We start from the raw sequence: 25,562 nt of genomic DNA, 5'->3' as shown, positions 1-25,562 counted from the left end.
GCCGAGGTCTCAGAGCTGGAGCCAAGCCTCAGAGCTAAAGCCGGCTCTCAGCTCCAGTGACAGACATAGAAGGTAAATAAATCCCAGAATTAAAAAAAAGAAAAAAAAGGAGAGGTTGGGAGCTTCAGTCACCCGCCAGCCTGAAAACAGCCCTCAGCCCCTCACCCAGACTGGCCAGGCACCCCAGTGGGGACCCCCACCCTGAAGGGGGTGCGACCAGCTGCAAACAGCCATTATCCCCTCATCCAGGCTGGCCAGGCACCCAAGCGGGACCCCCACCCTGATTCGGGACACCCTTCAGGGCAAACCAGCCGGCCCCCACTTGTGCACCAGGCCTCTATCCTATATAGTAAAAGGGTAATATGCAAACTGACCCTAACAGCAGAAGGACTGAGAATGACTGGTCACTATGACACACACTGACCACCAGTGGGCAGACGCTCAATGCAGGAGCTGCCCCCTGGTGGTCAGGGCGCTCTCACATGGGAGGAGCTCTGTTCAGCCACAAGCCAGGCTGATGGCTGCCAGTACAGTGGTGGTGGTGGGAGCCTCTCCTGCCTCCTCAGCAGCGCTAAGGATGTCCGACTGCAGTTTAGGCCTGCTCCCTGCTGGCAAGTGGACATCCCCCTAGGGCTGCCGGGCTGCCAGAGGGATGTCTGATTGCCATCTTAGGCCCAGTCTCCCCAGGGAGCGGGCCTAAGCCAGCAGGTGGTCATCCCCTGAGGTGTCCCAGACTGCAAGAGGGCACAGGCCGGGCTGAGGGACACCCCCCCCTGAGTGCACAAATTTTTGTGCACCGGGCCTCTAGTTATATATAAGTACCCTTTGTTTATTCAGGAATCAGTCTTGTAAGTTTCAAAGTACAGTTACTTTTCTGACTCTTAAAACCCTTTTTAAAATATATTTTTATTGATTTCAGAGAAGGGAAAGGGAGAGAGAGAGAAACATCAGTGATGAGAGAGAATCATTGATCAGCTGCCTGCTACATGCCTTCCTACTGGAGATTGAACCTGAAACCCAGGCATGTGCCCTTACTGGGAATCAAATCATGACCTCCTGGTTCATACGTCAATGCTCAACCATTGAGCCACACCTGCCGGGCACTTTTCTGAGTCTTAAAAGCAGAATGCTTCATTCGCCCCATGGAGATTTTTAAGTGTTAGATATTGCTTACCAACCGTCTAGTGTTTTTAACTCAGTGCAGTTTTCTTCAGAGTTCATCTCGTTGACTCTAACCCTTCATGAAATGATAAGAACTTTTACTTCATTGACAAATGATTCTGAGAAGAGAGTTAACTACTAATACTGGGGATCAGTTATAGTGGAATGTGGAAAAAGTCTAATAAAGCAAGAAAATAGTTAGAAGCTGAAAAATTTTAATAAAGCAAGAAAATAGAAAATTTAAATAAATTTAAGAGTCAGCTGTTGAATTTAGCAGTGGCTAGAATCTGTGTTTTATATTGTACAATTCTACTTATTCAATAAATATTTGTTGAGCATGTACTGTATGCCAGCTATCAGTGATAGAGTGGTAAGATAGGCAGGGTCTTTTTGGCTTTCAAGGAGCTTACAGTATACTAAGGAAACCTGGGCAGTAAACAAATAACTAAGAAAAATATATATCTGATAGTGAAAAGGATTGTACCCAGGATTAATATAGAGGGATAGGATAGAGATGGAGTGGATCCTTTAGATTTGGAGGTCATGCAAAGCCTTCTTTTAGAATTTAACATTTAATCTGAGTTACAAGGAATAGCTAACTCTTTGATGAGCAATGAGAGGAAGAATAAAAAACATCTTGTCTTAGTATTTACTCAGATTACTACTTTCTCACTGTTGTGAGCTTTTTAATGATAGAGATTGGTTTCATCACATTATTAATCATCTCATTTCTACATGTAAAGATTGCCCTCCCTTTGTGTAACTTCTAGATAAATATGATTAACTTAATAACATGGCTGCAATGTATACTATCTCTGTTTATCTTTGAATTAAAGTTAAAATTTCCTTATGTTTGTTTTTTGTTTGTGATCCTAGGGTGGTGTTATTACTTCTGACATGATTGAAATGATATTTTCCAATAGCCCAGAGCAGCAACTTTCAGCAACGCAGAAGTTCAGAAAACTGCTTTCAAAAGGTGAGTTCTGGCTGAAACCCGTTTGGCTCAGTGGATAGAGCGTCGGCCTGCGGACTGAAAGGTCCCAGGTTCGATTCCGGTCAAGGGCATGTACCTGGGTTGCGGGCACATCTCCAGTGGGAGATATGCAGGAGGCAGCTAGTCGATGTTTCTCTCTCATCGATGTTTCTGGCTCTCTATCTCTCTCCTTTCCTCTCTGTAAAAAATCAATAAAATATATTAAAAAAAAAAAAAAGTGAGTTCTGAATATCCTATATAATAAAAACCCAGCAACCGAACGGCGGAACAACCAGAACAACTGCTCGACCAGTCGGTATGATGTGCACTGACCACCAGGGGGCAATCAATGCAGGAGCTGCCCCCTGGTGGTCAGTGCGCTCCCACAGCGGGAGCAGCTGCTCAGCAGGTGGGTCCACAGCGCTCCCACAGCAGGCTGATCCCTGCAGGCCACGCCCCCCCACCAGTGCACGAATCCCATGCACCAGGCCACTAGTGTTACGTATAATGTTTATTTACAAAATATTACTTTCCCATAACCTATTGACTTGCTTTGGAGTTTGTCTATCAACAGAATAAAAGGATGCATACAGAAATATGTATAACTATGATCCATAGCTAACTTTTGGATTTCCTTATTTATTTGTGTGATCTTATCAGGACCAGAAAGCAGCATTATTTTTATTTCTGAGCTATCTTATAAAAGACCTTAAATTGGTAAGAACAGTAGTCAATATTTTATGTTAATTCATATTGAGAAACTCCACTCTTTTTTAAGAAAAACTTCAAAAATATCACTGAAAGAGCAATGGTTTTTGGTTTTAATGTTAGCAGTTTATCACTGATATTAAGTATGGATTTATTGGTGGACAGGTTAACTACCTTTTGAATAATTAGGGTAGAATGGAATATAATACTTTTTGTCATCTGGACAAGTAAAAAGAACTCTGTAACTCAGAATCATATTTGGCTCCCAGTCGTAAGTTATGGTTGTTTAGAATTATTAATGAGAAGTTGACATACTCCTTGAGGTTAACTGGAATAAAAATATATTACCATAACAAAAAAATGTTTTTTTGCATGACAACTTATTAAATATTTGAAGGCCATTATCATGTACATCTTCTCCTCCCCTCTAAAAATGTCATTTCTTTTCAGCAAGCTGAACCTAATGGGTTTCTCACATAATATGGCTTTTTAAGGCTTTCACCATTCTATTACTTTCCTGCATGTATTGTAGTTTGCTAGCCTCCTCTCTTAGAATGTGATAACTGAAATACAGTACTGCTGATGTGTTAGTATTCTCAATGGTGAGAGATTGACTTCCTCAGACTATACATTATAATAATGTATTCTAAGATGTTATCAATTATTTCAGTAGTCATGGCACAGTAATGTTTCATTGTATTTGCAGCATTCTAAACTCCCTTGTACTTTTCTTTGTGAATTGTTTTAAAGTGTTGTCTGTGAAGTCATGTAGATTGTTGTTTTAATTTTTTAAAAAACTCAGTTGCTGAGTTTTGCTTTACCCCTGTTGCTTATATTGCCAACTTTGGCTTAATGTTCTTTCTATATGTTGTTTTTGTAATCTAGCATACTAACTACTTAGTCGTTATTATAATATCAAATTTATTTGTTGTGTTTATCTGAATGCTTGGTAAAAAAATGTCAAACCAGGCAAAAAACATGCCATTAGAGCTCTCTCCAAATTATCATTGAACTATTAGTTACCTCTTTCAGTAAAGCCATTGACTTGGCTAAGAATTCGTAGTAGTACTGTAGTCCAGCTGCCATTTTTCTTGCATTGCTACATAAATCTCATAAAAAATTTTGTCAAATCTCTTGCTGAAATTATTATGCTGATTGTTTAGGACATTACCTATTTATTCATCCAACAGTTTCTACTGACTTCATTTATAAGCTACTCTGTTGTTATAAATGAAAATGAGATTAATTTGGCAATCATCCTTGGTGCATTCTTGCTCTGATTTCTGTTTAACAACTTTTTTTTTTTTTTTTTTTTTTAAAGTTTAAATTATTTTATTATAAAAATTTATATAAAATAAACCATAAACACAACCGTTAAAAATAAAACAGAACTAAAACAGTATATAAAAACATTTCCAGTGAAAATTAATCTTATCAAAACTACTTGAAATTATCCTTTTAGATATACAATGCTTTCTTTCCTAGACTTAAAATAGGGATTTCCATTACACTTAATGAGGCTATGAATATTAAATATTATTTTTAAAGAGATTCTCAAACTCAAGAATTAACAAATACTTGTAAAGTTATCACAAAAATCTTTGTGTAGTTAATAAAATCATAAGTCCAAAATACAAAACCCACTTGAAATAATCTAACCAAACACCACAAGTTATTTAAATGAGATTGAGCTTCCGAGATAGTATAAAAATTTAAATCTTATTTGTGTACAAGATTGGATATACAATTTGTCAACATGCTTTTTTGTTGTTGAAATATTACAGATGTCCCCCTTGGCAACATACTTTTAAAAACAAACCAAATCAGCCACTGTTCCCGAAAACCCTTCCCACACTATGCTGGAATTTAAAAGGACTTAATAACTTCAAGGTCATACGGAAAAAATACGATTTTTATTGCTGAAATTACAAATATTTTTTCGTTTGAACTGACAGAAATTTTCAGTATTAAGTCCAAAGCTTCTAGAGACCAGTTAGCCAGTGTTAATACTTTTATTTCTTTTCCTTGGTTAAAAAGAAAGGATTCAGTCTGGGGGTGACACTATACAGAATCCATCCCCCCCAAACCTGTAGTACCCCTCACAAGCCAGACATCAGCGTTCACAAATGACCTCTTCACACAACTGCTTTTGAAGAAGTTGCCACCAGACTCCTGCATCACTCGCCTGACTCATGTAAAGCAATTTCGCAGTGATTCCAAGACAAACTGTTATTATTATTTGGGTATCGCTGTCCAAACATGTGCCGACGTCACACAAAGGACTGAGTACCTGCAAGTATCTGAGGCTGAAGCTCCACGCAGACAACAAGGATCTGAAAGTGGATCCCAGTATGTAAGACGGTGCATGTTGACTAGGCCCTCACTCACTTTTTCTGAAACTGTTCCAATTCCTCCTGTAACGCTTGACAGTAAGAAGCTCTAAAGCCTACGCCCAGTCAGGACAGGCTGGTGTGACCCGTGAGACAGTTTAAAAAGTCACAAATGTGCACTTTTCCCCGTCTGGACAGAACCCTCTGGAAGCATTCTAGGGATGGATACTGCAGAGAAGGGCTCCCCACATACAGCAGTCCCCACAGGGTGAGGTGATCTTTTAGGGCTGCATCCTGTAAGGAACCGCATTAGGAATGCTTACACATATCTGTATTTTTCGGAGTCTCCTTACAAAGACTCCCCTCCCGCCCCCGTTTCTACGGCAGCTCTGGGGGTGGGAAAGCTCGACCCTCACGCAGACACTTTCAGTTTCTTTTTCTTGGCCTTCAGCACGGGAGGCAGAGAAATCTTAAAGGCCGTCTCGCAGGTGGTGCAGATGGGGCTGAAGTTGCAGAATATCGACAAGCACACAGAACAGACGTAGCCGATCTCGATGAGGTTGCGGTGGCAGAAGCAGGCGGCCCGGTAGTCCACGTGAATGGGGGGAGGGAGGGTTAACTGAGATCTCTGGTCCTGATCAGGAAGAAAGACCCACAGCAGGTACTGCAGGAGGGAGGGCATCTGTGGCACCTTCAAGTACAGGCCCCCTGTGATGTCACAAGCCTGTTGGAGGAGTCCTGAATCGGAGTCTAAAACACACGCATCGATCAAAATATTCTGCTTCTGCGCCGCGAAGATGACGTTCATGAAGTTCATGTACTGCAGGGCGCTGTCTTCCGCGGCCTTGATCACCAGTATCCTGGACTTCATCTCCTGGTTGTCTTTAACCTCCTTGTTCATCCTGTGGATGTAGCACAGAGCTTTGGCGAGGGACCCTGCCAGCAGAGTCTCTGTGTGCTCCCCCTTTATGTCACTCTTGGTCATCAGATCCTTGATCTCCTCCACAATGACTTCATTTGCTGCTGTCAACAACTCGTACTTCCCGTCTTTGCTCTCCGAGGGGTTATATTCAGAAGCAGGGTTGCCAGGGTCCCCGAAGAAGTCTCCGAGTCGCCCGTTCTTCCCAGGGTACAGGAATCGGCTTTCCTGAATGTGACTCGCTATCACCGCGAGCCTGTTGGACCGGTTCATGAATAAGTGAGAATTTCCCAGCACCATCACTGCGTCTATGCATTTCGACAACGTGAACTGGGATTCCTTTAATGCTTGCTTCCCCCACCAGATTGGGTTGGTATCAACTATAATAACTAGAAGATTCAATTCATCTTCGTCCGAGACCATGGTGGCCCGGGATCCCTCCGCGCAGAGCCACCGGAAATCCTCTGTTTAACAACTTAACAGCTGCAAAATTAAGTCCTGCAAGCATGCTCAGAATGTCCTAATCCCATTTCTTTCCATTTTCAAACTGATGACATGTGCCAGGAAGCAAGATCTCAAATGCTCCCCTGATCCAGTTTCTTAAGACAGCTTATCTATCTATCTATCTATCTATCTATCTATCTATCTATCTATCTATCTATCATCTATCTATCTATCTATCTATCTATTATCTATCTAAAAGGCTAATATGCAAAGTGTCCCCTCAGGAGTCCAACTGGGAGAATGGGAGTTCAATCGCTCACTATGAAGTGTGCTAACCACCGGGGGCGGTGTGGAATGAATGAAGGCCCCAGCTAGCAGCCTGTGAAGGGAGGCCCCAATTGGCCCTGATTGCCAGCCAGGCCTAGGGACCCTACCCATGCACGAATTTCTTACACTGGGCCTCTAGTGTTAAATGAAAAAGACGAATAATAAACCCATACACAGAAAAAGGACTAGAAGGAAAGATACCAAAATAATAATAGTGGTTATCTTTGAATGGTTTTCCCTCTATTTTCTAAAATACTAGAGGTAGTAATTTTAATTTTTAAAAATTCTGCCTATCATTTTCATGTTAAGGCTTACTTTATTGTGAAATCTTTCAAGCTGCTGTAGTCTCAAAGTGACCAAAGTCAATTTTACATTGTTTTTCTTTTTGAGATTTCCAGCATGAAAGAGACGCTAAAATGGAGGGAGGGATATTATGAAGTAATTTTGACCTATAAAGTCTTTGCATTGAAATCAAAGAATTATTTTTCTTCTTTCCTTTTATTTTATGGGGAGACAGAACCTAATCCTCCTATTGATGAAGTCATCAGCACACCAGGAGTAGTGGCCAGGTTTGTGGAGTTCCTCAAACGAAAAGAGAATTGTACACTGCAGGTACGAGCCTTTACGTTTCTTGCCTCATATCTTCTCTTTGCAAATTTACATTTTGTTACTTATTTTAATCTATATGAAGGGTTGGTTTTTTATAATGAAGTTTCCAACAACCACATTGCAAGTTTCTTTGATAGTTTTTTAACATCCAGGCCCTTGGTTTTACTCTTTAGAATTTTTGTCATTTTTTTTTTTTTTTGTCATGTAAAAAATTATTTTATGATTGTGGATAATACTTATCCAATAGGAAATTGTTTGCCATAGAGGAGCCATTATAGGATCTAAGTGTGGGCTACGTAAAATTTGGTTTTGTAGGATTTTTAGATTATACTTGTTAGCTTTCTCACTAATCCCCAAATCTGGTCCTAATTAGTCCTCCCCCCTACTTCCAAAGAACTGACAAGGAGATAGCCTTGTCAGGAATCTATGTGCTTTCTGCTGTGTTAATTTAGTCTATCAATACTGTGTTATCTAAGAATTCTAAGAGGAAATTCTACAAATTCTGGGTTGGATAATTTTCACAGTAAAAAGAACTACTGTCAACTGACACATCCTAGGAGTTAATTTAGAAAATTTAAAATAGTATTTTGTGAGTGACATCAAAGCAATGGCGGCATGAGAGAGCCTCTTGTCCTCTTCCCTTGAAATTTCAGCAAGTTGACCAACTATAATTCAACAAAGAAATCCCTGCTCAACACAGACACATGCTGGAGAGACCTGCACATTGAAACATCTAAATGTTAACAACTGGGAATAAATGGGAGACAAGAAGGGAGGAAAGCGCAGATGGCCCTTAGACAGCCTTGCACCGGGGAGCTCACGGTTCGGCTGGCCAGGAGAAGGGAGAAAGCCTGTGGTAGCAGGCTCTTCCTTCAGCTGGAGGAACAGAGAGCTTTGGGGGGTGGGGAGCCAACCCAGCAGGCCTAGCAGCAAAGGAATGAATAGTGTCTGAATCAACAGATGCCTGAGAGGGTTCTGCCATGCAGGGAAGCCCAGGTCCCTGGGTGCCTGTGGCCCGCTGGAGGAGGGAAGCCTGGGTCACAGGTGCTGGGGCCGAGGCAAAGACAGTTAGGGGCGATCAGGCTGGCAGGGGAGCAGTTAGGGGCGATCAGGCTGGCAGGGGAGCATTTAGGGGCGATCGGACAGGCTGGCAGGGGAGCATTTAGGGGCGATCGGACAGGCAGGCAGAGGTGGTTAGGGGTGATCAGGCAGGTGGGCAGGTGAGTGGTTAGGAGCCAGCGGTCCCGGATTGCGAGAGGATGTCTGACTACCTGTTGCGGGATTGGGCCTAAACTGGCAGTTGGACATCCCCCAAGGGTCCTGGATTGGAGAGGGTGCAGGCTGGGCTGAGGGACACACCTTTCGTGCACCGGGCCTCAGTATGTGATATAAATGACAAGAGATTTCAAGATTGCAGTTCTGAAAATACTCAACAAGATGCAAGAAAATACAGACAGGCAATTCAGTGCACTCAGAAAATAATGAATGAATAAAACAAGTACTTTACCCAAGAGATTGGAACTTTAAAAAAAGAACCAATCAGAAATCCTGGAAATGAAGCATGCTGTTAAGGAGATTAAGAGTGAACTACTGCCCCATCTGGTTTGGCTCAGTGGATAGAATGTCAGCCCGCTGACTGAAGAGTCCCAGGTTTGATTCCAGTAAAGGGCAAATAGCTTGGTTGCAGGCACAATCCTGGCCCCAGTTGGGGCACATGCAGGAGGCAACCAGTGTCTCCCTCACATAGATGTTTTTCTATATCTAACTTTGTCTCTCCTTCCACTCTCTCTGAAAATTAATGGAAAAATATCTTCAAATGAGGATAAAAAATAAAAAAAGAGTTAACTACAGAGCATAGAAAACAGAGCCAACCAGATGGAGTAAAGAATTAGTGATATCGAAGATAGGAATCTAGAAATGACGAAGAGGGGAGAAGAGAGAGATCTGAGCATAAAGAAAAATGAAAGCTCTGACTCCATCAGAAAAAGCAATATTAGAATTACTAGAGGCCTGGCACACGAAATTTGTGCACGGGTAGGGTCCTTAGGTCTGCCCGGCGATCAGGGCCGATCAGGTTCCCCGCCTTCCCGCCTCCTCCTTCCCATGCTCCCTCAGCACCCCGCTGCCGCCTCTGGTCGCCCACCATGTTCCGCGCCACCCCCTGTTGGTCAGCATATGTCATAACGAGCAGTTGAACTCCTGGTCGAACTCCCGCATTCCGGAGAAGGAGAGGGAGCATGGAATGGAAAGTCTATTTAAACAAATAGTGGATGAGAACTTCCCAAACCTATGGGGAAGAACTAGATCTCAAATCCAAGTAGCAAACAGAACACTTAGTTACCTCAGTCCAAAGAGGCTCTCTCCAAAGCACTTGGTATTCAAGTTATTAAAAATCAATGAGACATCATTAAAATGTCCATACTACCCAAGGCAATCTACAGACTCAATGCAATCCCTATTAAAATACCAATGAAATATTTCACAGAGCTAGAACAGATACTCCAAATATTTATATGGAATCAAAAAAGACCCTGAATAGCTGCAGCAATTTAGAGAAAGAAAAACAAAGTTGGAGGAGTCACAATACCAGATTTCAATTTATACTACAAAGCCACCGTAATCAAAACAGCCTTTTACTGGCACAAGAACAGGCGTATAGATCAATGGAACAGATCAGAGAACCTAGAAATTGACCCAAGCCATTATGCTCAATTAATATTTGACAAAAGAGGCAAGAGCATACAATGGAGTCAAGAGAGTCTCTTCAAGAAATGGTGTTGGGGGTTAGAGATCAACCAAAGGACTTGTATGCATGCATATAAGCATAACCAATGGACATAAGACACTGGGGGGTAGGGGAGGCCAGGGGATTGTCAAGGGCGGGGAAAAAAAGGAGACATATGTAATACTCTTTGTAATAGTTTAGCAATAAAACAATTTAAAAAAAAAGAAATGGTGTTGGGAAAATTGGACAGATACATACCAAAAAAATGAAACTAGACCACCAACTTACACTATACACAAGAATAAACAAATGGACAAAAGACTTAAATGTAAGTCGTGAAATCATAAAAATCCTAGAAGAAACCATAGGCAGCAAAACCTCAGACATCTCTTGTAGCAATATGTTTACAGATACGTCTCCTAAGACAAAGGAAACTAAGGAGTAAATAAACAAATGGGACTACATCAAAATAAAAAGCTTCACAGAAAAAGAAATCATCAACAAAATGAAAAGAGAGCCCACTCTGGGAAAAGATATTTGGCAATGATATATCTCATAAAAGGTTAATATTCAAAATATATAAGGAACTCCTACAACTTAACAAAAGGAAGACAATCCAATAAAAAAAATGGGCAAAGGACCTAAATAGACACTTCTCCAAAGAGGATATACAGATGGCTAAGAGACATATGAAAAAATGCTAGAAGTCACTACTCATTCAAGAGATGCAAATCAAAATGACAATGAGGTACCATCTCACACCTGTCAGAAATGGCTACCATCAACAAATCAACAAATGACAAGTGCTGGTGAGTATGTGAAGGGAACCCTAGTACACTGCTGGTGGGAATGCAGACTGGTGCAACCATTATGGAAAACAGTATGGAGTTTCCTCAAAAAATTAAATATGCATCTGCCATTTGACCCAGTGATCGTACTTCTAGGACTATATCCTAAGAAACCCGAAGCACCAATCAGAAAGAATGTAGGCACCCCTGTGTTCATAGCATAGCAGCACAATTTATAATAGCTAAGATCTGGAAACAGCCCAAGTGCTCATCAGTAGATGAGTGGATAAAAAATCTGTGGTACATTTATACCATGGAATACTATGCAGCAGTAAAAAAGAACCTCTTACCCTTTGAGACAGCATGGAGACACCTGGGGAGTATCATGCTAAGTGAAATAAGTCAGTCACAGAAGGACAGGTATCACATGATTACACTCATATGTGGAATCTAAGTAACAAAATAAACTGATGAACAGAATGAACCCAGAGACATGGAAGCATGGAACAGAGTAAGAATCTCAGAGGGAAGGCGGGGATGGGTGGGAGGTAGTTAACCAAAGATCTCGAATGCATAACCCATGGACACAGACAATAGGTGCTGAAGGCCTGCGGTGCGGAGGGGGGTATGGAGGTGGGCTGGAGGCGGCCAATTGGGGGGGAAAGAGGGGCATATGTAATACTTTCAACAATAAAGAATTATTTAAAAATAAATAAATAATAATGACAAAGAAAAAATTCTCAAACAACCAGGGAAAAGAAGGAAGTGAACTAAATATAAAGGAAAACCTATCAGAATTTCATCAGATTTCTCAGCAGAAACTCTACAAGCCAGAAGAGAGTGGAACCAAATATTCAAACATCTGGAAGAGAGAAATTACAAGCCATGAGTAATATATCCAGCAAGATTATCCTTTACATATGAAGGTGGAAAACAGGAAATAAAGATGATCCCAGATATACACAGCTGAAGGATTTTATCACATCAATGTTTTTCTCTCAGGAAGTACTCAAGAGAGTTATTCTACCTGAAACAAAGAACATGAGGTCACAGCACTACAAGTAAGATCACCAGAAAACTTAGAGCATAAACAGGGATTATCTGTAATAACAAAAACATAAAAGGGGAGGGAAGTAAAGGTCTGAACTGCCAAAGGAAGATGAAGATCAGTTGCACTCAAAAGAAAATATGCTACGGTATAAGTACAGGTTTTTTTATAAACCTAATGGTAACCACACACAAAAGTAACCAAACCAGAACACATAGCTTAAAACCAGAGGAAAGAAGTATAGAGTACCACCAAACAAAAAGAATAGATAGAAACAGAAAGGAAAAGAACCAGTGGAGGCACAGAGCTAACAAAAAACAAAAAATAAAATGGCTATAAGGAAATCTCATACATCAATAATTACCCTAAATATAAATGGTCTGAATTCACCAATAAAGTGGCAGAGAGTAGCAGACTTGATTAAAAACAGAACTCGACTATATGCTGCCTTCAGGAGGCACATCTATGCTGCAAAGACAAAGGTAGATTCAGAGTGAAAGATGGAAAATGTTTCTCCAAGCAAATAATTCTCCACAGAAAAGCAGGTGTAGCCATACTTATATCTGACAAAATAGATTTCAAGATAACAAAGGTAATAAGAGACAAAGATGGACATTTTATAATGATAAGGAGGATACTATATCAGGAAAACATAACACTTCTTTTTTTATTGTTTTTAATCCTCACCTGAGGATATTTTTCCATTGATCTTTAGAGAGAGTGGAGGGGGAGAGAGAAAGAAACATCGATGTGAGAGAGAGAGACATCGATTGGTTGCCTCACGTGCACACCTCAACTGGGGCCAGGGATTGAACCTGCAACCAAGGTAAGTGCCCTTGACCGGGGAATCAAATCCGGGACCCTTCAGTCTGCAGGCCGACTCACTACCCACTGAGAAAAACTTGCCAGGGCAACACTTCTTAATATATATGCATGAAACCAAGGAGCACCGAAATATATAAAACAGCTACTCACAGAATTAAAGGAACAAACAGATCAAAACACAGTTATACTTGGGGAACTTAACACTCCATTGACATCTCTAGACAAATCAACCAAACAAAATAAATAAATACCGGCTTTACATGAAACACTAGATCAAAAGGACATAATTGACATTTATAGAACTTGTCATCCCAGAACATCAGATTATACATTCTTCTCCAGTGCACATGGAACATTTTTAAGATTAGAACATATATTGGGTCACAAAACTAGCATCAACAAATTCAAGAAGATTGAAATTATACCAAACATATTTTCTAACCACAATGCCTTGAAATTAGAAATCAACTGCAAAAAGGAAGTAAAGAAACCCACAAATAGCCCTAGCCAGTTTGGATCAGTGGATAAGAGAGTCAGCCTGCGGACTGAAGGGTCCCTGGTTCAATTCCACTCAAGGACGTGTACCTCAGTTGCAGGCTCGATGCTGGCCCTGGTTGAGGTGTGTGCAAAGGCAACCAATCCTTGTGTTTCTCTCACATCCATTGTTTCTCTTTCTCTTGTCTCTCCCTCTCCTTTCCACTCTCTCTTAAAATCATGGAGCCCAAGCCAGTTTGGCTCAGTGGATAGAGCATCAGCCTACGGACCAAAGGGTCCTGAGTTCGATTCTGGTCAAGGGCACGTGCCTTAGTTGCTGGCTTCTCCCTGGCCCAGGCCCTAGTCAGGGCTCTTGCAGAAGGCAACCAATCAATGTGTTTCTTTGACATCGATGTTTCTGTCTCTCCCTCTCTTTTCCACTCTCCCTAAAAATGAATGGGAAAATATCCTTGAGTGAGGATTAACAAAAAAAGAAAAAGAAACCCACAAATACATGGAGATTAAATAGCATACTATTAAAAAATGAATGGGTCAAAGAAGGAAGTAAAAGATGAGATCAAAAGATGTATAGAGACAAATGAGAATGACAGTATAACATACCAAAACTTCTGGGATGCAGTGAAAGCAGTAAAAAGAAGAAAGTTTCTATCATTGCAGGCCTATCTCAAGAGATGAGAAATCCAAAGTAAACAACCTAACATCACATCTTTTTTTTTTTTTTTAACCCTCACCCAAGGATATTTTTCCATTGATTTTTAGAGAGAGAGGGAAGGAGGAAAGAAATATAGATGTGAGAGAAACACATCATTGGTTCCCTCCTGTATGAGCCCTGGCAGAGCTCGGGCTGGGGAGGAGCCTGCAACCGAGGTACATGCCCTAGACTGGGATCGAACCCAGGACCCTTCGGTCTGTAGGTCGACGCTTTATCCACTGAGAAAAACTGGCTAGGGCATAACATCACATCTTTTTTTTTTCCCCAAGATTATTATTCAGATTTATTGTCTTATTTTTTCCAAAGTGTTTTCAAAGTTGCCCACATGATTTCTCACCAACATAAGCAAACTTAAAGCAAATATTATGAGATTAGTGGTGAAAGAGTTGCAGACTCGTGGCAGTGAGGACTATTCCCAATTCATCGAGGGCCTCAATCACAACCTTGTCAGCAGCAGAACCGAATAGAGCAGCAATATATGCCACATCACTCCTTTTAGCTCTGTCCACATTATCCCTGAAAGGAAAGAAGGCATCCTCACTAACGGACACTTCACTAAGCTTGTCCACCCATTCCTTCTTCTTGGCCGTGGTCAGTAAATCAGGGACTTCTTCAAACAGCGCCTTCCACTTTACCAAATCTTCATCCTCGTTGATGGTACCATTAACATAATGATCCATGGCATTGGAGATTTCTGCTCTGTTCACTCTGGTTTTGAACTTTATTGAGAGCACTCGTGGGTGATGCCGAAGCCACCAGAAGTTCGCCTTATCTCCTGCCAGGCGCGTGCACTGGATCCGAGACTGCTGTTCTGCTCCAATGGCAATCACCTGCCCATTCTTGGTGCAGCACATGGAGTTGAACTGAGGGTACTAGGTCAGTGGTCGGCAAACTGCGGCTCGTAAGCCACATGCGGCTCTTTGGCCCCTTGAATGTGGCTCTTCCACAAAATACCGACTTCTGCGCATGGGCCACGAAGTTTCAATCGCACTGTATGTGCACGCCCGCATGTGGTATTTTGTGGAAGAGCCACACTCAAGGGACCAAAGAGCCGCATGTGGCTCGCGAGCCACAGTTTGCCGACCACTGTACTAGGTGTACCGGTTAATGCGGATTTTTTTCAATAGATGGGAGTTACACATATGTTGATATATATGCAATTTGATATGTATGCTGTTTTGTTGCATTGACAACAAGCTTCAAAACTTCATGTCAAATTTTCTGAAGGTGTTAACATCATAGATATTTTTACACTTAAAAATGTCGAATTTCGCCAAAACCGGTTTGGCTCAGTGGATAGAGCTTCGGTCTGCAGACTGAAGGGTCCCAGGTTCGATTCTGGTCAAGGGCATGTACCTTGGTTGCGGGCACATCCCCAGTAGGGGATGTTTCTAACTCTCCTTCCCTCTCCCTTCCTCTCTGTAAAAATAAATAAATAAATAGATAAATGTCGAATTTCGTGCCAAAAAAGCATTGCGGGAAGATTTAATTCATTATTTTGAAGAAAAGTGCTGCTGAATACTTCGGGAAGCTTATGGTGAACATGCTCCATCTCAAGATACTTGTGAACACTGGTTTAAACGCTTTAAAAGTGATGATTTCAATGTGATAGACAATGTCCAGGTCAACCAAAAAAGTTTGAAGGCCAACAATTACAAGCATTATTGGATGAAGATGCATGTCAAACTCAAAAACAACTTGCAGGAAGATTTAATGTTGCTCAGCAAACAGTTTCTGATTGTTTACAAGCAATGGGAAAGATTTTAAAGGAAGGAAAATGGGTGCCTCATCAGCTGAATGAAAGACAAATAGAAAACCAAAACGTCATCAGTAAAATGTTGCTTTGGTGGCACGAAAGAAAGTCTTTTTTGCATTGAATTGTGACTGGCGATGAAAAGTGGATTTATTTTGAGAATCCCAAATGCACAAAATCATGGGTTGATCCAAGTCAACCATCAACATTGACTGCAAGGCCAAATCGCTTCGGAAAGAAGACAATGCTCTGCATTTGGTGGGATCACCGAAGGTGTGGTGTATTATGAGCTTCTAAAACCAGGTGAAACCGTTAATACTGTTCGCTACCAGTGGATAGAGCGTCGGCCTGCGGTCTGAAGGGTCCCAGGTTCGATTCCGGTCAAGGGCATGTACCTGGGTTGCAGGCACATCCCCAGTGGGAGATGTGCAGGAGGCAGCTGATCGATGTTTCTCTCTCATCGATGTTTCTAACTCTCTATCTCTCTCCCTTCCTCTCTGTGAAAAATCAATAAAATATATTTAAAAAAATAAAATAAAAAATAAAACCAGGTGAAACCGTTAATACTGTTCGCTACCAACAACAAATAATCATTTGAACCATGCTTTGATTGGGAAATGACCAGAATGTTCCAGAAAACACGGCAAAGTAATTTTGCTTCATGGTGACGCACCATCACACACTTCAAAACCAGTTAAAGACACGTTAAAAGATCTTTCCTGGGAAATATTAACCCACCCGCCGTATTCACCAGACCTTACTCCTTCAGATGACCATTTGTTCCCATTGATGGCACAAGCACTTTCTGAGCAGCACTTCAAAACGTACAAAGAAGTGGAAAATTGGGTCTCTTAATGATTGCCTCAAAACAAGAAAAGTTCTATTGGGACGGTATCCACAAATTACCTGAAAGATGGGGAAATGTGTAGCTAGCGATGGACATTACTTTGAATAAAGCACTTTTGATGTTTCTCTTGAAATTACTGTGTTTTCTTTGATTATAAAATCCTCTATTATTAACTGGTATATCTAGTACTTCCCAGCAATGGTGACCATGATGAGGTCTTAGAGCACAGATTCCAGCAAATCTTTTTTCTTGGTAACAACATTGCTAAATAATGACACCATTATTTCTCTTCTGACTTAAACAAAGACCAAAGAGAGTCCGAACTTCATTTATCTGGATTGTAAGATTGGTCCATCTGAAGAACATGGTAGTTCCATTTTTCTTTTTAGAAAGTATTTTCAAAGCTGCTTCTTCATATCCTTGGGGCAGTAATACCATCAGATACCTCTGGAGATTTTGGCAGTAGGGACATCACATAGGGCATCAGATAGCGCAACAAAGTCACCAAATGAAGACATCCTATCAGCCCCTCTTGCTCGTGCATATGAAGTTGCTATGGGTGAGAGGGTTTTATACATGTCATAGACCATGCACACTTTGGAGTTCACTAAGGGGAACTCCAACAGCAGCGTTTGATGGGCTGATGTGCTTGAAAGAGGCAGCAGCTGAAAGGCCTAAGGCAGTGATGGCCAACCTTTTGAGCTCGGCGTGTCAGCATTTTGAAAAACCCTAACTTAACTCTGGTGCCGTGTCACATATAGAAATTTTTTGATATTTGCAACCATAGTAAAACAAAGATTTATATTTTTGATATTTATTTTATATATTTAAATGCCATTTAACAAAAATCAACCAAAAAATGAGTTCGCATGTCATGAGTTCGCATGTCATAGGTTCGCCATCACTGGCCTAAGGCTTCTTTGAGTTCCTTCTCCAGCTGCCAGGCATTCAAAGCGTCACACAAGTTTATAAATCCAGGGGCTCCATTTAGAGCTGTGATGGGAAGCTTGGGCTAGAGTTTGATGAGAGTTCATTCCGTACCGCAGGGCATCTGAGATATTCCTTTGCTGTTTCCTAAAGTAATCTGAAATTTCTTCATCATATTGTGCCATGTGAGTGAAAGCCTTCAAGGCCAACTGGTGTCTGGTCTCCAAGGAGATGTCTTTATTGTTGGAGCTCTGCATCTCTGTGGACACGGCAGCATAGTCCTCCGGTTCACACACTACCGTCACTCAAGCGTGGTTTTTAGCTGCTGCTCTCAGCAGGGTTACTTCACCAATATCAATTTACTCAGTAAAATAAGGATAGAAGGAAAGTACCTTAACATAATAAAGGCCATATATGATAAACCCTCAGCTAATATCATACTTAGAGGTGAAAAACTGAAAGCTTTTCTTAAGATCAGGAACAAGAATAGGATGCCCACTTTCATGATTCTTACTCAACAGTGCTGGAAGTCCTAGCCAGAGCAATAAGGCAAGAGAAAGAAATAAAAAGCATCGAAATAGGGAAGGAAGAAGTAAAATTATCACTTTTTGTGGATGATATGATTCTGTATATAGAACACCCTAAAGACTCCACCAAAAAACTATTAGAAACAATAAACAAATACAGTAATTGCAGGATACTAAGTCAGTGTGCAAAAATCCATTGCCTTCCTGTATACTAACAACAAAACTTCAGAAAAAGAAATGCAAAAAATAAATCCTTTTGCAATTGCAACCAAAATAATAAAATACCTAGGAATAAACTTAACAAAGAACATGAAAAGCCTATATATGGAAAATTACAAAGCATTAGTAAAAGACAACAAAATGAAAAATATAACCTGTGTTCATGGATTAGGAAGGATCAACATCGTTAAAATGGCCATATTACCCAAAGCAATAATATACAGATTTAATGCAATACCCATCAAAATCCCAATGTCATTCTTTGAAGAAATAGAAGGAGAAACCATTAGGGTTTTTTTTTGTTTTTGTTTTAATATATTTTACTGATTTTTTACAGAGAGGAAGGAAGAGAGATAGAGAGTTAGAAACATTGATGAGAAACATCGATCAGCTGCCTCCTGCACACCTCCTACTGGGGATGTGCCTGCAACCCAGGTACATGCCATTGACCGGAATCGAACCTGGGACCTTTCAGTCCGCAGGCCGACGCTCTATCCACTGAGCCAAACCGGTTTCGGCCATTAGGTTTTTATGGAACCATAAAAGACCCCCAATAGCCAAGGCGATCCTGAGAAAAGAAGAACAAAGCTGGAGGTATAATGCTACCTGACTTCAAATTATACTACAGAGCTATGATAATCAAAACAGCATGGTATTCGCAGAGAAACAGACACACAGATCAATGGAACAGAATAGAGAGCCCAGCTATAAAATTACATGTAAATGGACAGATAATTTTCAACAAAGGGGCCAGAAACACAGAATGGAGCAAACATAGTCTTTTCAACAAATGGTGCTGGGAAAACTAGAAAGCCACATGCAAACGAATGAAACTGGATTACATTTTGTCCCTGTGTACAAAAATTAATTCAAAATGGACCAAAGACCTAAATATAAGACCTGAAATAATAAGTTACATAGAAGAAAATATAGGCACCAACTTAATGGACCTTAGTCATAGAGAACATTTTATGAACTTGACACCAAAGGCAAGGGAAGTAAAGGCAAAAATAAATGAATGGAACTATATCAAACTAAAAAACTTCTGTACAGCAAAAGAAACTGACAACAAAACAAAGAGGCAGCCAACCAGATGGGAGATGATATTTGCACACAGTGGCTCCGACAAAGGTTTAATTTTCATAATATATAAAGAACTCAAAAAACTCAATACCAAACAGTCAAAAAGTGGGCAGAGGACCTGAAAATACACCTCTCCCAAAAAGACATACAAACAGCCAATAGATGTAAGAAAAGTTGTTCAACCTCCCTGGCAATTAGGGAAATACAAATCAAGACTACAATGATATACCACCTCACACCTGTTAGTGTGGCCATTATCAACAAGACAAGCAATGACAAGTGTTGGAGAGGTTGTGGAGAAAAAAGAACCCTCATCGACTGCTGGTGGGAATGTAATGGTACAAACACTATGGAAAGCAGTCTGGCGATTCCTCAAAAAAAAAAAAAAGAGTAGAGCTACTATAGGACCCAGCAATTTCTCTCCTGGGTATATACCTGGAAAAGTTGAAATCATGTATTTGCAAAGATATATGCACCTCTATGCTCATTGCAGCATTATTCACAGTGGACAAGACATGGAAACAACCAAAGTGTCCTACAATAGAGGACTAGATAAAGACGATGGGTACATATATACAATGGAATACTACTCAGCCATAAGAAAGGATGAAATAGTGCCATTTGCAATAAAATGGATGGACCTTGAGAACATTATCTTGAGTGAAATAAATCAGTAGGAAAAAGCTAAGAACACATGATTTCACTCATATGTGGGATATAAAACTGAAACTCGTGAACACAGCAGTATGTTGGTTGCCAGAGGGAAGGAGGGGGCAGAAAAGGGGGTCCTAATAAAGATTTGACTTTGGATGTTGAGCACATGGTGCAGTATGCAGATCTTATAACATAGAAACACATCTGAAACCTTTATGTTCATGTTGACTAATGTCACTCCAATAAATTTAATTTAAAAAAAAATACTATTATGTTCCTGAATAATGTTGGGCTTTTAGTAAGTTGGTCATTTTTCATTAGTTAGACTTCCTTGGAATAACCAGCTGAATTTATTTCTCTATTCTTTAACAAAATACCTGTGACACCTAAATTATCGAGTACTTGTAAGATCTAAGATGAAGGGTTCAGGCAACTATAATAATTGGTTAGGTACCAAGTAGATTACAAAAATGGGGTTATTTTTCCAAGTGAATGTTTGCCAATAACAAGTTAATCAAAGATAACTTTTGCCCCCTTGTTTGCTTTTGCCTTACCATAAGGCTGTAGGGATGGGACATTTTTGTAAATGACAACTTTGTCCCCAGTTTCCTTACCGTCCAGAGTCTTGTAGATAGTTCATAAAACTTGATGCTTTGTCTTGATATTTTCTCTCCTTTCCTCCCACTCCATCTTTCTCCCTCTTTTACTCTCTTTGTTGCGGTGATGCGTTTCTTCCAGAGGAAAAACAAGAAATCCAGAAAAGGTAGAGTACTTCAGTGCCCCTTCAGTTTTTCTTCTCCAGTTTGATATTTACTAATCCCCAAGTTCATTTGAATTAAGATTCTGTTTTGCTAGCTGCCTCCTGGATTATAATTCTGGTCCCCATCTAAGGCCAGGATCACCATCACCTGAAAAGTTACCAGGTTCACCTAGAAAGCAAGGGAAGAAAGACTTCTCAGAAAAAAAGGAAATCCAGACAACCAACACTGCAGAGAACAGAGCCTGAGCCCCTAAGCTATCTGTCAAGAGTACCAGAGGAACCCAATGAAGATTCTTACTGCAGTTTATCATTTGAAAAGCTTTGTAGGAAGAGGGAGGTAGGGAAAATTATTTTGTTCATGTGAAAATATGTTTCTATCCTGTCTCTGACAATGAGAGTAGTTCCGAGTGCTGAATTTACTCCTCGATCTAGCAGTTCTTAATAGGGGATTGCAGAGGTCCAGTTTCTTAATGCACTAAAGATAAATGGTATAACCTAGGCCTAAAATGAAAAGTCAGAGAAATGGGTACTTCCCCATCTCTACATTCTCCAGTATTCTATCAGACAGTGCCCTCTCCTGGCTAGCCTGTGTAAATTTTACATCATTTTTTTATTCTGTAATCCTAGAATTTGTATCCTTAAAACATCTGAAGATGAATGCCTTCAGAAATCTCTAATTTGCTTCTATCTAAATTCTCAGATTCCACCCCTCATGTAAACTAATAATTAGGCTGAAAGATTGAGAAATTATTTCTCTGGAAATGACCATCTGATGATTTTAACCTTAGATGTCCAAAGACTCTGAGAAATAATCAACCTATTCATTATATAAAGGTCATCCCCAGCTTTTCTTCTGTGTACATTTAATCACAACATGGTGTTCTTTCTCCAGTGTGACTAGTGGGTAATCTTGACCTCTCTCCCCCTAAAAGCAGGAGGAGCAAGTATATTGAGGGAGACCTTAGGGCCAGGAAGCTTTGTGCTCAAATAATTAGATGTGCTCTGTTAAACTTGGAGAGCACTCCTTCCTCTGTCTTCTTGGATACTCCTACCTGCTTGCTAGAAAGTTGGACCGTGTGTCTTTGGAATGGGGCTTTTGCCATTTCACTTCCAGGAAGAGAATAACATAGTGATAATAGCTAAACTCAATAATAAATCCTGTGGACAAATTTCATTCATTCATTCCGTAGATAAAGGACTGAATCCTAGTAAAGGGTCTCTTCACTTCCTTTCTGGCTTTCCTTATCCGGAAATCAGTGAGGTGTCTCAAACTAGGGAGATAAAAACTCCTGCTTTGGGCAGTGCTATCCAGATACTCTCTTACCCTCAAACAAGATGAACATGGGTGGAATCTAGGATTTAGAAAGCAGACAATACCATTTGACTAAGGGCATCCTGAGTCCAGGCCCAGCATCTGTGTATTGTCCTTTGCAGTGCTAAGAGGTTACATTCTCAAACTTTATAGAAGCTTATAAAAATTTTTAGAAATAAATAAATTGCCTCCTAACTCCCATCATTAGACACATATTCTCCTTAAGGTCATAAATTTGAAAAAGAAAAACGGTTTAGTTTCCCCATTTCCTGCCTCTCGTCCCTTCTAAAGCTTAATGTGAGTAAACTGCAGTAAGCCTTCATCCTCCTACTTCTTTTCCCATCTTCATTGATTCCTCTTCCTTTCTTGAAAGGTTGCTCAGATGACTCAGGCACTGTTCTCCACAGAGTTTTATATCTGGGTTTATTTTTCTGATGTGAGCCTTTCTTTTCACTTGCTCTCCAGGTGAGCCTGGCATTTGCTAGGAACCAGAGTGGACCCAGCAAAGTGGCCAGCAACAGAGTCCTGATCCAAATGGAGAAAGGGAACCAGGCGTACCTCAACCTGGAGTGGGAAACTTGATAGGAGGTCAGAAGTATTTCAGCTTTGGATTTTCATTTTCCTTATTGAAGGAACTGAGCACCGGAAGGTAGAGACTCAGGGAAGAGAGAAAATATCAAATCTTCAGTGTACCCTTCAGATTTCAGCTGTAGCCTTATTTAGCAAGTTCTGGATAGTGAAAAATAATGGAATTACAATTTATAAGCAATTACAGCTGCATGACAGGTTGTTTCCTCGTATGGTGCCATTCTTGTAGCACTAAGAATATAGTAGTTTACAACTACAAACAGGAGTAAAGATGACAGCTATTTTGGCTACCATTTATTATTTTAGGTAGTACTATTTCTTAGATATTTTTTCATTTCATGTTACTGATTTGTTTTTGAATCACATGGTTACTTAAATTAATTTTCTTTGCCATTTCTATCATAACTTTATGCCATTGTGCTGTGAACTCTGGGCTTTCCCATTTTGCAACTGTTTTTAATGTTAAATTCTAATCAAGGACCCAATGCCAAAACATTAACCTAAAAAGTGATGGCAGAATCCAGTGAAAGAGAAGTTTTATCACACACATAATACATGGGTATAGCTAATTGCACAAATATAGCTTAATGAGTTTTTATGAGGTAAACGTTAATCAGCACCTAGTGTGGTGTGTACGTTTGTATGTTTTAATGCTTTATTAATGCATGAACATCATTTAGTTTTCGGTGGCTTTCTGGTTATTAGTTATTTGTCTTTTTTTGTCCTAGTAATGGCAGAACTGATTTCTGATTTTCATTCTTATCAAGAGAAACGTTGAATCTTTGTGCTCAGAGGTTGTCATTATGTTCTTCTTCTTAGTAATAAACATGACTCTGGTACATTCTTCTTTTGCTGAGATGTCCTAATTTCTAATTTCCATCAATTCATGTTTAGGCTATTTTTCACTTACTCCATATTTTCTTACTCATTGTCACTCTTTTGTTTCTCCAGTTTATTCACTTACGTAGCATCTGGAATTCTCTCTCATTTTCTGTGAGACCTTTGGTCATCAGACAAATAGCAGTTTGGACTCTGGCAGCAATTATTATTTTAATTTCTTCTCATTGATACCTCTTTAATATATTCTTTATCTACTCAGATTATTGTTAACCACTTCTTTTGCAATAAAATCACACCACAGTCTTTTCACTGAGATATTAATTGTTTTGGATGCTAATCTTACTCATTATTTACAGATTGCTTTGCCTCACAGTTTCCATTTCTTTGATGTGGTCTCTCCATAAATGACAACTCTTTGTTGAACTTTGAGCCTGCCTTTTAGTAGGAAAGTTTGCTTTTGTATTCACATCATACATGTCTGTTTTACTAATTAATTTTCTAGTAAGCAAAAGAAACTGCATTTTAGGTGAACTGTATTTTCATTTTAGTATCCACTAAACAATCTGACATATTATTTGACATTTCTGGCCCTAGATACCAAAACCACAATTGAAATATTCCTGTCAGTGTTACAGGTATACTTCAGAGAGAAAACTGAAAGGAAGCCAGAGAGGCTGGCTACAAGTGTATTAGAATAGGAGACTAAAATCTAGTTCTCTTTGGCTGTGTAACATTACTCAAGTCATTAGTTAGATTGTTGGATCTTTTTCCAATAATTTCCTTATTCATAAACTAGAAGGGCCAGACTTCTCTGGGTTGCTGTGAGAAACATCTGAGAGTATGTGACTAATGCTTTGAAAATATAAAGTGCTCTATAAATGTAAAGTTTCAATTCAGACAGATTTGGGCTTGAGCATTAGTTTCAGTAGTGATTTAATTATAGGGGGTTATTTGATGTGTTTGGTTTTTTAAATCCTCACTTGATTTTTTAAAAAAATATATATTGTTACTGGTTTCAGAGAGGAAGGAAAAGGGAGAGAGAGATAGAAACATCAATGATGAAAGAGAGTCATTGATTGGCTGCCTCCTGCACACCCCACACTGGGGATCAAGCCTGCAACCTGGCCATGTGCCCTGACTGGGAATCGAACCGTGATCTCCTGGTTTATAGGTTGATGCTTAACCACTGAGCTATGCCTGCTGGGCCCGAGGATATTTTTATTTATTTTTTAGAGAGAAAAGAGAAACATCGATGCATGAGAGAAACATCAATCGGTTCCCTCTCATAAGTGCCTGGACTGGGGATTGAGCCTGCAACCTTTTTGGTGTATAGGACGACACTTAGCCAACTGAGCCACCTGACTGGCTGGGCTGATGGGTTTTGTGATGATTCAGTGTTTAAAAGTCTGTTGAACTTCTCTCATAATAAAAAGTTAACAGATAGAAAGGGTGTTCCTAGTCCAGTACTCATTGCTGTTGTATTATCAGTGTTCACTGTAGCTACCAAACCACTTTATCTCACTTGTGGATGTCACATTTATAAGTTTCTTGGAACGTCCTCTTCTTTAAACATCTTCTCCTATGAATTTGCTATCATTCATACGTGGTTTTGAACTGTGCTAACTAGATTTCTTCCATCTTCTCTCACCCCTTATGATTTATGTGGGGTTTTTTTTTATATGACAACTGCCTTTCAGTCTACCCCAAAGCTTAGAAGAGTCATAGCTCCTTTTTTAAAATTGATCTTTTTTTAAAATATATTTTTATTGATTTCAGAGAGGAAAGGAGAGGGAGAGAGAAATAGAAACATCAATGATGAGAGAGAATCATTGATTGGCTGCCTCCTCCATGCCCCAAACTGGGAATCAAGCCCACAAATCTGGGCATGTGCCCTTGACCGGAACCGAACCGAGGACCCTTTAGTCCATATGCTGGTGCTCTATCCCCTGACCCAAACCGGCTAGGGCTAAGAATGTTCTTTTTAATCT

The 25,562-nt window shown here is 40.1% G+C and overlaps 1 protein-coding gene and 2 pseudogenes across 1 annotated transcript in view; 1 reads left to right on the top strand and 2 right to left on the bottom strand.

The window, feature by feature from the left end:
* KPNA1 (karyopherin subunit alpha 1) overlaps window positions 1-25,562 on the top strand; it is a 76,915-nt gene that overhangs the window by 26,607 nt on the left and 24,746 nt on the right. The window contains exons 4-5 of the mRNA XM_006090956.3: window positions 2,038-2,137; window positions 7,380-7,474. Of these exons, the coding sequence (XP_006091018.1) occupies window positions 2,038-2,137; window positions 7,380-7,474 (195 nt within the window). The remainder of the gene's footprint in view (window positions 1-2,037; window positions 2,138-7,379; window positions 7,475-25,562) is intronic.
* On the bottom strand, window positions 4,737-6,543 carry LOC102439122 (annotated as a pseudogene).
* On the bottom strand, window positions 14,280-14,955 carry LOC106697581 (annotated as a pseudogene).

The sequence above is a fragment of the Myotis lucifugus genome, unplaced genomic scaffold, assembly GCF_000147115.1.
Source record: "Myotis lucifugus unplaced genomic scaffold, Myoluc2.0 scaffold_84, whole genome shotgun sequence".
In the NCBI taxonomy this organism is placed as follows: Eukaryota; Metazoa; Chordata; class Mammalia; order Chiroptera; family Vespertilionidae; genus Myotis; species Myotis lucifugus.
This window is presented reverse-complemented; position numbering and strand designations above follow the sequence as displayed.